Consider the following 12,195-nt stretch of genomic DNA (forward strand, 5'->3'; position numbering starts at 1 on the left):
AATTTCTAACAAAAAGCGTAGAATCTACCAAGGCGAAGCTCTCGATTTACTGCTCAATCTACGTTCCGACTCTCACCTATGGTCATGAACTTTGGGTCATGACCGAAAGGGCAAGATCCCGGATACAGGCGGCCGAAATGAGCTTTCTCCGCAGGGCGGCTGGGCGCACCCTTAGAGATAGGGTGAGGAGCTCGGTCACCCGGGGGGAGACCCTACCAGGGACATATAGCCCCCGACAACATAGCTCCTAGGATCACTCGGGTACTCAAACCCCTCCACCACAATAAGGTGGCGCCTTCCTAGTGAGGTGTTCCGGGCATGTCCCACCAGGAGGAGGTCCCGGGGAAGACCCAGGACACGCTGGAGGGACTCTGTCTCTCGGCTGGCCTGGGAACACCTAGGCATTCTCCTGGAGGAGCTGAAGGAAGTGTCTGGAGAGAGGGAAGTCTGGGCATCTTTGCTTAGACTGCTGCCCCCGCGACCCGGTCCCGGATAAGCGGAAGAAAATGGATGGATGGATGGATAAACGTATACAGTTATTAGCATTAAAATATACTTAAAGCACCAAAAATAAAAGTCATTGTGCATAGTAAATGTGGATGATATGTTTGGATTATAACTATTGATGCATTAGACTGTGGACATCATTTTAATGTTGCAGCTGGTAAAGGTGAAGCTAATGTTAACTGGGCTATGTTATGTACTTATAATTTGAAGTAGTTCACATGCACTGCTGGAACCTCCCACCAGGGCTCAATAAAGTTTTAAGATTATATTGTATTTTATTTTATTAATCTGATTCTGAAAGGTAGCCTAACTAAAGCTCTAGGGTATTTCTTCCTCCACTGCTGCTGGTATCAGACTAGTGTAATTTATACCAATGTGGGTCCCTCCAAGAGGCCATAACAATAAGCTGAGGTTCATTCATGCTTGACAACAGAAACAGCTGTTGAGAAAATAACAGAAACAACAGATCCATTGTGTAGCTGTTCTGTTCTCACGATGAATCCTGTAGTGAGACCACTTTCTCGCCTGCCTTTCCAAAGGTCAAGAATTAACTCTGAAAAATACAGTTTTAATAAAACCATGACTTGCTGTAGGGTGTTAGCTTCACTGAATGGAGTTCATAATGCTAAAAATCACCTTTATATTTATTCCCACAGCACTGATTTCATCCAGTTTTTGAGTAGGAAAAAAATTGTAGTAACACACATAGAAAGAGGAGTACATTTTAGTTTTATTACTCCCAGTTCATGGGATTACAGTGGTAGTTTTAGGGGGATTATCAGTTCTAACAAGCCTTTTTTTTTGACACAACATGAAAAACCAAAATATCTTATATATATATAGAAACACATGTATGCTTACCATGAATGGGCTGCAGTGTCCTTTTAATGGCATCAAACCCATTTTTGAGAGACAACTGGCCTATTTTGTTGTCAGACTAAAATCAGCACCATGTTAGCCAGGGATATTTATTTGTATTGATTTGTCAAAATGAAGCAATTTAGGCACTTATCAAGAAATTAGCAAAGGCTATGATGAAATTGCTACTGAAAGAAAAATACATTTTAGTGCTATGCTTAATAGAAAACTAAAGATTGAGTAAACTCTACTGACAACATCACATAGGCTACATATTCTGGGCTAACTTTACAGAAAAAGTAAATCCTAAATACTTCAATGAGGGTTCACATGGAGCATAAAGTGGTATCAAACAGCACTAAGAAGATACAGATGCTTGGTTTGTTTTGCATAATGGCAGATACCATATCTGTCTGTGTGCCTCTGTGAACCACAGTACCTGCAGGATTGTGGGGGCATGTTTAACACACTAAAATCTATAATTGACAAACATTTGAAAGTGCTTTACATTAAGGTACCTTCAATACATTCACCTCTACATTATGAAGTCAGCTATAACACTGCACAGGTAATGAGTGAGCTGCAGTTGAGAATTTCCTTTGGCAAAAGTAACATTTGCTTTTAGCAAAAGATATGGAGTGTGTCCTGGAGTGTAGGGCTCGAGTAGGAAGGGTTCTTCCTAAATTATATGTTTTTGGGAGAGGGGAGCAACAAGCTAATAGCCAAAAACTGAGGAAGCACTCTATAAAATGTGTTTCATTTTTACAAGCCAAGCTTAAAGGGATGTCACTCTCACCGCTCTTGGCTAAATATTAAGCTACTGCCAGCAATGTTTAGCTTAGCTTAGCATAAAGACTGGAAATAGCTGCCCTGGCTCAGTTTTATGCTGATTCAACAAACACAGAAGCAGTTAGTGAGCTTTAGAGATGCTGGCAGGTTGATTTTATTATTTTTGATTAGAGCCAGGTTAGCTGTTTGCCAGCAACTGATTAGCTTAGCTTAGCATAAAGACTGAAAATGGCAGAAACTGCTAGTGCAGTTCTGTCTGAAGATAAAAACAACAAATACCAGGTTATGTTGATTTGGGGGTCTACTGTCTCCAATCAAGTCCTCACAAAACTACAACATGTGCTTTTCACACTTAGGTTACTGTCAAGGTTTAAAAAAAATGTTTTCTAGTGAGCTTTAATAATGTTGGTAGGTGAATTTTGTTACTTTTGGATATAGCCAAGCTACCTGTTTTGATGCTAATTAAACCAACTAGCAAGTTATAGATTAATTTTTACCAACCAGATGTGAGAGTGGTATCAAGCTTCTATTTAAGTCTTGGCAAAAAATAAAACAAGATAAGCATATTTTCCAAAATATAAATAATATTCCCTTTGCACTACCATCTACAAAGTAACACATTTTGTGCTTTAATCATTTTCTAAACATCATGTGTTTTGACTTTACTCTTTTAATTTTTGGTCTAATTTTGGAGCATAACTCATCAAACCTCAAGTGGAGGTAGTAAGGAAAGGAGAGGGTTACATAATGTGAAAATCAGAACTAAAAGCAGTGTGTAATCTATCAGTACCAGGTTATTTTTCAGAATGACACTGACACAGTATTTTATCTGTTGTACATTAGACAACTAATTGAGTGCAGAGGGCCAAAGGTCAGGGTCCATTTATTCTTTTCCTCTTCAGGGATAACACCACGAATCCGCAACAGTCTCTGAAGTTGAGAATCCAATATTTCTTCTTCATGGTTAGAAAATAAGGTAACCATCATCACTTCCATTTCATTTACAAGGCAGCTGCTCTTGATATTTAATATATTCTTGATCAATTGTTCTTCTTGTAACTTCACCAAATAAAAAAACATGATGGCAGAGGGTGAAGCCTGGACACAGTATGTTAAATGTTAGAAGTCATTTCTAATTCTTGTTTAATTCATTCGTTTGTTTCTCAAAAATCTATAAAACATCAGCAGGATTTTTCTTTTAAAAAGCAGAGTAAAGAAATATTCCCTTGGCTGTCTTGCCTCAAGACATTTTTACATAAATAGAAAATTAAAAAACACGCAAAAGATTAAATAATGGGACAAATGCAACAGTGGAAAGCAGGAGCTTAACTTAAGACAGCAGAATAGAAGAAGTGTGAGGCAGAAAAGTGAGGTGGAGGGGGTGAAAAGCTGTTGGCACAAGAAAGTGGGGAGGGAAGGGGAAGCTGTCCTCAGTGTATCAGTCTCTGCTGCTAGTAAGGGCCTTTTGTGTGTCCAAAGATCCCGATGGGGAAATGTTTGACATGTGAGGACCACTGTGCTGCCAGCTGGAAGAACTTCACATCATTCCACTCGACGCCGTCGATCAGCACTGCAGAAAAGGAGACACGCAAACATGCAGTAACTGAAGTTAATGTTATGCTGAAAAACCCTGTATTTGGGATATTCTCATTTTCTGGTAATGTACCGATTCTTTTTTTAAATTAAAGTGACTAAACCAGAGGTGGCCAATCCTGGTCTTCAAGTGCCACTGCCCTGTTTGTTTTCCAACTATCCCTGCCCTACCCACTGCTGATTACCTGGATCAGGGGTGTTTAGGCAATCCACCTTCACCTAAGAAAACACCTGATCCAGGTAATCAGCAGTGGGTAGGGCTGGGATAGTTGGAAAACATGCAGCGGCCCTCAAGGACCATGATTGCCCACCCCTGGACTAAACATTTGGTCTCTAAAATATCAGAAAATATTGAAAAGTGCCCATCAACATTTTCAACTTGCAGCACAAAAGCAACAAATCTTCACATTTGAGAAACTGGGACCAACACTTTTTAGAATTTTTTTTTTTTTTTTTTTATGAGAGTTGTGGATCAATTTGTGCTGATGAAAAAAATGTTCCTACAGATTTACCACTAGTTTTAAATATGCAATGTATTCACACTCAGCACAATTAAAATGTAAACTTTTATACATCTATGAATTTATGTAAAGCAGAACTGTAAATATTTGCAAATGTAAATATGTAGGTGCATGTATGTACATATGTATGCAGCATGTATCTATGTGTGGGGATGCCTGTATGCAGGCTGTATACTGTATGTGACTACAATTCTCAGTGTGTTTTAATTGTCCTGATTGTAACAGAGAAAAACAAAACTGCTGACAAAGCTGAATACAGACATATCAGCTATCTCTCTGATGTCAGAAGGAGGAGGGAGGACAAAAAATTACCTCTCAGCATGGTCTGCTGCTGCTTGGCAGTGCAGATGAGTCGGCTGATGCCCTCGATCACTTGACTCTTTGACTCCACCTCCTTGTCTTTGCTCTTTTTTGGCAGGAACATAACTAGCAGAAGGGAACAACAGAGTACATGTAGGTACATGAGGGATTCAGTCTTTGTGGTTTCTGAAGATTAAATTGTGATGACATTTTGTCTTTTGGTCTCACATTTGAGGTCAGAATATCAAAGACTGGATTTTATCAGATTACTTCCTCTCTGTGAATTTCCTGTGATGTGCGTCTTCCACATTTTTCTCTGTGACATCAGTAAATTGTAACTTAATGACAGTGCTCAGATCGTGTCAATTTTTTTTTTTCAAGGTTCACTCCAAGAGGATTCACCCCTTTAAGACTCCTCACTGTGCCCTAATCAAAAGAAACACACATATACAAGTCCACCTGGACAACTCAGGTGTGTTGCTTACCCTTCTTATTCTTCTCCTTGGTCACCACTGTCATAGACATGGTGGGCTGGGGACTCGGCTCTGCGCCCCCCAGTGGCAGCCGGCTGACCTGCAGCGAGCGGAAATTGCACTTCAGAGTGTTTTTGGAGGAGGAGTCCCGCTTCTCCATGTCTTTCTTCCTTTCTGTCAGGGCCACCCAGTAGTCCACCTGAAGCCCCATCAGCTCTGCCTGACCACCAGAGCTACAGCATACAGCCAGTAAAGTGAATACAGAGAAATTACTTTTATTCTGAAATAAAATAAAGTATACATACAATATGTTGAATTACATTTTTTTTTTTTTTAGACTTTCTAAATCATGGTAATTTTCTTGTGATGTATATCCGTTCAGCCTTTTTCAATTTAAACAATTCAAGAAAGGGGAAATCACACTGGTTAATTTATACTGTATTAAACCAACGGCAGCAAGTTAGAATTTGATGTTAAAAATTTAAAGACAGGTCAAAAAGTTTGGGAACCACACATTTAAATTTTGCTCCATTTTGATGAAATGTCTGTTCACCATGTACCACACTATACTGTACCTGTAAGCAGAGAAGCTGGTGTTGATGGAGGGAGAGGACGGTGGGGTGGGTGACGCCTCTTTGAGTGCAGGTGATAGTTGTGGAGGGGTGGAGGACAGCAGAGATGAGCCCAGTGGTGCTGCATCATCAGAGTCTCCTGAGGGAGGAAGCGACACACAGCGCAATTCTAAAACCAAACTGTGAGCAGTGAGAGCAGATTGCTGCTTGGTGCACCAGAACAAAGAGAAGAAGATGCCAAACTAGGACCAGCCACCTACAGTAAAGGTGAGCTTTGTGCTTTACTGAAGTGTTTTTCAAACATCATGGTGGTTACTAACTAGTTGGTTTTGTATTCGTGTGCCCCGCTTGTTTGCCAGTTTCCATAACATTGTAGAGCACAGTCATGCTCCAACTGTTTCTGCCAGACATACCCAGGACTGTGAGTTTTACACAGGGATGGTATTGCCTTCATCTAGCAGTATTTGAAAACTGTTCAGCATTTGTTAGTCCTCTTTTCCCCTATGTTATTATGCTGCCATATAACAGCTCTAAAAGTCGACAATGGTGCATCTGCTATGTCCGTTTCAAATCCTGCGACCAGCACACAGTTATACTAATGAAATAACATTACCGTGTGTAGACACAGTTATAGTCCCACAATATTTGAGACATTTTTATACCACAATATTGCAAAATTACAAATATTCTTACATTCCTATTAAACATTGATAATCAGTTCAAACACTAGCTTACCTGATGCTGCAGATGTCTGTTCCACGATGCCAACTTTCACCATCTGAAGGATTAAACAAAGCACAGGAAAGATCGTTACAGCAGGGCTAAACCACAGTCAAGTGGCCTTTTAGGAAAAAGAAGGAAACTTACACCAATGAAAGGGATGAATTTCTGACACGAGTCCTCATCAGGGCTGTGTTGAGGCAGCAGAGCCAAAAAGAGTTCAGATAAAAGGAGGCAAGAAAATAAACACGTCATGATACAAAGTTAAGAAATTCTAATTGTTTATACAGAACTAAAGGGGCTAGCTCCCACAAGCATTTCCAAAACTTGGCTGTGAAAAGTAAAAGATCAGAAACGATTATAATTTAAAGAAATGGTATCTACAGCTAGCAACATTGTGAAGTGGTAATTAGTAACTTGTTGACTTTTGACTATGCTGATTTCCAGTGTTTCACACTGGAAATACTGTGTGGCATTGCAGAGAAAATACACAAATGTATCACAACCCAAACAGAATCCACAGAGCATGCTGCACCTGCTGCCAGGCTTTAACCTTTGACTAAAACAGGTTCACTGCCTGACTGCAGCTGGAGAAGCAGAGAGAAAACATGCAAACTATAAGCCAAGTCACGGCCTCCGCCAAAGGCATCCAATCATCGCAGAGACAAACTGGATCTACCAAATCAAAGTCAGAATGGCATTCAGGAGGCAGCAAGTCCATCTGGAGCAGACTAAACTACTGAACCATAAAGAAGAGGATGAGAAGGAAGAGCACCAACCTAAACCCAAAGCCCGTCTGGGTCCATGCACTACCCGTGAGTGGTAGTGCATACTGTAACTACACCTACAAGCCTTCTACAGTGTGAACTATTTTCCCGGCAATGACCAGAAAAATAGCCTCAATGAATTTCTACTATTCCGTGATTCTATGATTTCTAAATGTAGACATTTGATGATGTGAAAGGTTGTTGCTCTTGCCTTGAAGAAACCTGCCATCGCCCCCCCAGGGAAGAAACAGACAGACTACAGAGGAGGGGAGAGAAAGAGAGAAGACAGTCTATAGGCAACACTTTGTTCTCCCAAAACAGCACATCTCTGCTGTGATCAGCTTCAGAGCAGCCAGAGAGAGAAAGCCAGATGTCTGCCTGGTATGTGAGCGATGCATGTTGGACAGACCTCTGTCAAATGTGTAGTCAGTCTCAAGATGCACATGAATTGTCAATCTGTGTAAATGGACAGTTTCGTTATGGACATAACACATGCACTTTTCAAATCAAGCCCTGCATCTCCGTCAACACTAGATTTAACTTTGGTGGGTTAGCATAAATCCTTTTTATATATTTTTAATGCCTGCATTGTCACACATTATAGCACATATGATTATCTTATTACCTTCATTTCAATTAGCCCTAAATATATTTCAAACATTTTATGGATCTTTGTTTTTTACTTAGATTTATATGGTTGTATTGTTGTAATGCCTTTTATGAAGTCATTTTAGCCATTTCTTTATGTTATTGATGGTTGGGTGTTTTTATTGATTCTCTAATAAGGCTCTTTTATTCTAAAGAGACTTATTAGAGAAACAGCCAACTGCTATTTGTCATAGCCAACTGCTTATGTTATTTTTTTATAGTGTAATATTGTGGTACTTTGTCTCTATATTCTCGTTATTTCCATTTATGCGTCACTGTATTGTTCTGTGATTTCCTAATAAAACCTTTCTAATTTGTTACTAACAACAGGGAAAATAAAAACTGTGTTCCACCTTTCCAATCAATTAAAATTAGGGTATTTTAGTCAGCCGTTTGTGAGGTACTGTAAAACTTGTGCAGTTCAACATAAAGTATGGAGATTAACATGTCCAGTAATAGATGAGTAGTGGATTGTTACTTGGAAGCTTTGATTTCAAGGACACTATTTTCTCTGTGCTCCATCAATTACAGGAAATGACTTGGAGATTTTTAAATATATTAATTAAAAATAAATGATACTGCTTTACTTTCTTAGATACATGAAAAAAAAATTAAGCACTGCATGTAGACACTCAGCTCTGTCACACTGATAATACTGCTCATATATTTGCATTAGAACATAAAGGTTTGCATGTATTATAAAGATCTATTTTAAAAAAAGGTTCCATAGTATTAAGTCACTATAGCAAAATGCATTTGAAGTTGATATTAGACTAGATTAAACCAAATAAATAACTTAAATATGTTGATCCTGGTGGATGAGGGTCATGATGAAATTACAGAATAAAGTGCTAATTGCATTTTAACATCATTTTACAGACAGTGTGCAGGTTTCCTACATCTAAGTGGACTAACAGACAGACATGGGTAGCCAGAAGCACATGGAGATGAGAAAGGAATCAGCAGAGAGGAATTGAAACAAACAACAACAACAAAAAAGGCTTCAGCGGAGGGAGCTCTATTGGATTTGGTCTCCTGTCACTTTAACAGCATATTTTCAGTTTTTAGACATCTTACCAATTAAAACTGGAGTCAGAACTGAAATGTGAGGATTACCTCTGTGTACTGAGCAAATGTTTGCTAAAATTTCAGGAATAATACATCAGAGAGTTTCTGATATGAAGAATAACCACAACAAGAACACATACTGTAGATGTTGGGTTGAGACTAACACACTTCAAGTTTCTGACCAGATTTAGCTTTGTTTACACACATTTAGAAGATGTGCACTAAACATCTGTATGAAGCATGTAAAGGAATAGTTGGTCTGACATTTTGGAAAATACATATTTTCTCCCTGAGAATTAGATGCCACTCTCTATTCTCTGACAGGGGGGATGAAATTATCTCACGTACCTTTCATAAGATCTCTACCCATCATTCTTACAGTTCAGTTTCTGTATGGCTCAGTTGTGTTAATTAGTGAGCTTTATCTATACGGACAAATGGATTCTGCCACAAAGCCAGGCCAACTGATCTGCCCGTTTCCAGTTTTTAACTACACTAACCCTGTAAGATAACCAACTGCTGCCTATAGTTTCATACTGTACAATCGTTTACCTCTCACCAAGAAAGCAGATAAGTGCATTTCCTTAAATGTTAAACTGTCCCTTTAAGAAATAAAAGTCTTTATGTCTGGAGTAGGCCCACTTCTTGAGTTGCAGATTTGGCAATTAAAGCTGCACCAAATAACCTAGCATATAAACTAAAAAAGAAAAAAGTATTCCGCTATTCTAAAACCATGTAACATTATGTTAGCATATCTACTTAGTATATCACTTTACACCAAAGAACACGATTCCAATTGCTTTGGATATACTGCTTTCTGTTTTTTTCTTTTTCTGTTATTATTTTCCTCTCACTTTCTTTGGCATATCCCACCTACAACAATTTAATTTGGACATAATGGGACACAGCTAGTGTTTTATCAGATACTCTTAGTGCATCTCTTATGTTTTAGCTGAAAAAACATCTAAATAAAAACTTGGTGGTGCAGCTTTAATTAGCTCAAGCAATATCAATGCTGAAGTGTGGCTCTGATGAGACAGATCTTATCTGGAAAGTTTATGGCTCAGGTTGGTCATTGAAAGTTAACTTTCTAGACAGCTGTTAAAGTGGCAAGCTCCAACATAGGCTGAGAAGGTTCAAGGGAAAATGGCACACAGAAAGCGCATTAATCACCGGGCTACATGAGAAACAAACTCAGTCAACCACAATACCTTACTGCAAAATCAAAATGAAAGCTCTTTTTCCTTCAAAAGAAAAGACAACAAAAAAGATAAAAACATGTTATTCACTCACACACACACACACATACACACACACAGTGATGGAAAAAGTGACGTATAGAAGACAAACTCCCTTACACCAGACTACACAAACCCCACAACAGTGAAACTTTTACCTCGTGTTTTTTTTTTTTTTACAAGATGTTTGAAATCACAAGCATGCAAAACAGGATTACCACAATTGTACTGCATGCACATTTTATTTCACACATTAATCCTTATATGCATGATTTCCAAGTCAAATATTCTGCTAGCAGTTAGCTTCATTCTGTTTCTAGTAACCACTCCCTGCAAAGTTCCATAGCAGTTAACTCCAAGATGTGTAACCAAGCAAATACTAACCTTTTGTTTTCTCCTCATATGTTTTGTCTGATCATTATCTGTGTGTTATTATAGCTGTTTTATGATAGTTCATCTGTGACTTTTCAGAACAATGTTTTTCTGTGTTTAGTGCTAACCAGGCTAGCCTATACACAAGCTAGCTGTCTGAAGCTTATAAGTTGCTAAAACAACATTCTAAGTAACTGAATATTCTTGGCCTAAATGTATATGTTTTTCTGTTTACCTTTACTTTAGCAGACTTTATGTTTATGCTTTTAAGACAAGACATTCTAGGAAATGTGCTTTTTCTGGAGTAGAGTTAAGATTAATACTATTTTTATATTAATTATGAAGCTACAGCCTGCAACGAGTTAGTTTACCTTTGCATAAAGACAAAAACCAGTAGAAAAAGGTAGCCTGGATCTGTCTCAAACTGTTTAGTGAGCATATGAGATGCTGGTAATGAGGCCTATCTCTCGGTTTTTAATCTATATAAAAACCAAAGTAGAAAAATGACAATTTGCCATTTTACATGGTGTTATGTGGCAGATTTTGTCTCGGCTGATACCAGAATATCTGGAGCCTTTGCTGGTTACCTTTGGACATCATCTTCAACAGCCAACTACTGTCTATTCACTGTCCATCACTTCTCTGCAGCTGATAAGAACCAGTGTGAATTTTCTAAGGTTTGTTATTAAATAATGAATGAGAATATATAATAAAAGTACCTTTTCTGTTTGTACGTGAGCATGGCCTCTGCGATCGGAAGCTGGTGAGCTCCATTAGCTCCCACCATGTACTGAGTTACCCTCGACACTACATCTGGGTTCTCCTGGGCTGCAAAAGACAGTGATTAATACTTCTTTCCAGCTCTACTGACTGTACCCTCATATTTACCTCACAATTGTAAATCTTAATGTTTTTATCTAAATCCTGTAGTTTTTCAGCAAAAATCATCTGAATTCTGGTTGGAGATGTTCGTTAAACTTAAACAAAAATAGTTTTTTGTGGTACAAAGCAAGGCAGTCCATGAGACATAACAGCCCACCAACAACAGGTGCCTCTGGCTTGTGAAACAGATCCCTCCAAGCAGCATCTTGAAACAAGCTGTTGTATCGATAGTCAATAGTGCCAAGATATTTGGAGACCGGATGTGCACCTAAAGGCAAAGAGACACATTCAATATTTGAAAACATTCATCTTCAGAGGTACAGTACATTGAGTGGCATTTCACCATCAATATAATTACTATGCTAATTCTGAAACATTACCAGGAGTCTCAGCAATGATCTCACCTGTTTACAGTAAGTAAAAAGCTTAATTAAAACATGCACACAAGAGTAATATTATGGTTGGCCTAACCTAGAGGGATGATGAGGAACCTCATGTAGCCGAGCCAGTCAGGGGTCTTATGGGAAAGGTGATCCACAAAAAGCCTCAGAACAACACTGAGGTAGTGCTGTGCCCCAGCCACAGCTATCTTTATGGGAACAGGCGTCTGGGAGTTACAGTTGCAACTAGGAGAAAAATAAATAGATGGCTCACAGTTTTACAGTCACTACCTTTGGCTACAGGACTATCAATATAATAAAGATGTGTGCACTTAACTGTGACACTGAGCATTTGATGGCAAAAAACAGATGTATGAGAGGCGCACTTACAATCTCTGTATGCGGGAGACGATGGTATTGAACGCAGCTTGGATATCAGCCGTGGTGCAGGTGCACACCACTGGTAAATGGTGGTTTTGCAGCATATCTGAGAGATACTGAGGGGTA

General features: G+C 38.9%; 1 protein-coding gene across 3 annotated transcripts in view; it reads right to left on the bottom strand.

Moving 5' to 3' along the window:
* Nucleotides 1-3,228: 3,228 nt before the first annotated feature.
* Nucleotides 3,229-12,195, bottom strand: part of pacs2 (phosphofurin acidic cluster sorting protein 2) — a 49,254-nt gene continuing 40,287 nt past the window's right edge. For 2 of the 3 annotated variants that reach the window (XM_020622925.1, XM_020622924.1), the window contains exons 15-25: nt 12,079-12,185; nt 11,780-11,934; nt 11,466-11,576; nt 11,146-11,254; nt 10,028-10,060; nt 6,481-6,523; nt 6,349-6,391; nt 5,617-5,752; nt 5,054-5,274; nt 4,581-4,694; nt 3,229-3,724 (exon numbers count right to left, since the gene is read on the bottom strand). In XM_020622925.1, coding sequence (XP_020478581.1) covers nt 3,606-3,724; nt 4,581-4,694; nt 5,054-5,274; nt 5,617-5,752; nt 6,349-6,391; nt 6,481-6,523; nt 10,028-10,060; nt 11,146-11,254; nt 11,466-11,576; nt 11,780-11,934; nt 12,079-12,185 — 1,191 coding nt within the window. In that variant the 3' untranslated portion in view covers nt 3,229-3,605. The remainder of the gene's footprint in view (nt 3,725-4,580; nt 4,695-5,053; nt 5,275-5,616; nt 5,753-6,348; nt 6,392-6,480; nt 6,524-10,027; nt 10,061-11,145; nt 11,255-11,465; nt 11,577-11,779; nt 11,935-12,078; nt 12,186-12,195) is intronic. The other variant, XM_020622926.1, reaches the window with a different exon arrangement.

This window comes from Monopterus albus, unplaced genomic scaffold, assembly GCF_001952655.1.
Source record: "Monopterus albus unplaced genomic scaffold, M_albus_1.0 scaffold290.1, whole genome shotgun sequence".
In the NCBI taxonomy this organism is placed as follows: Eukaryota; Metazoa; Chordata; class Actinopteri; order Synbranchiformes; family Synbranchidae; genus Monopterus; species Monopterus albus.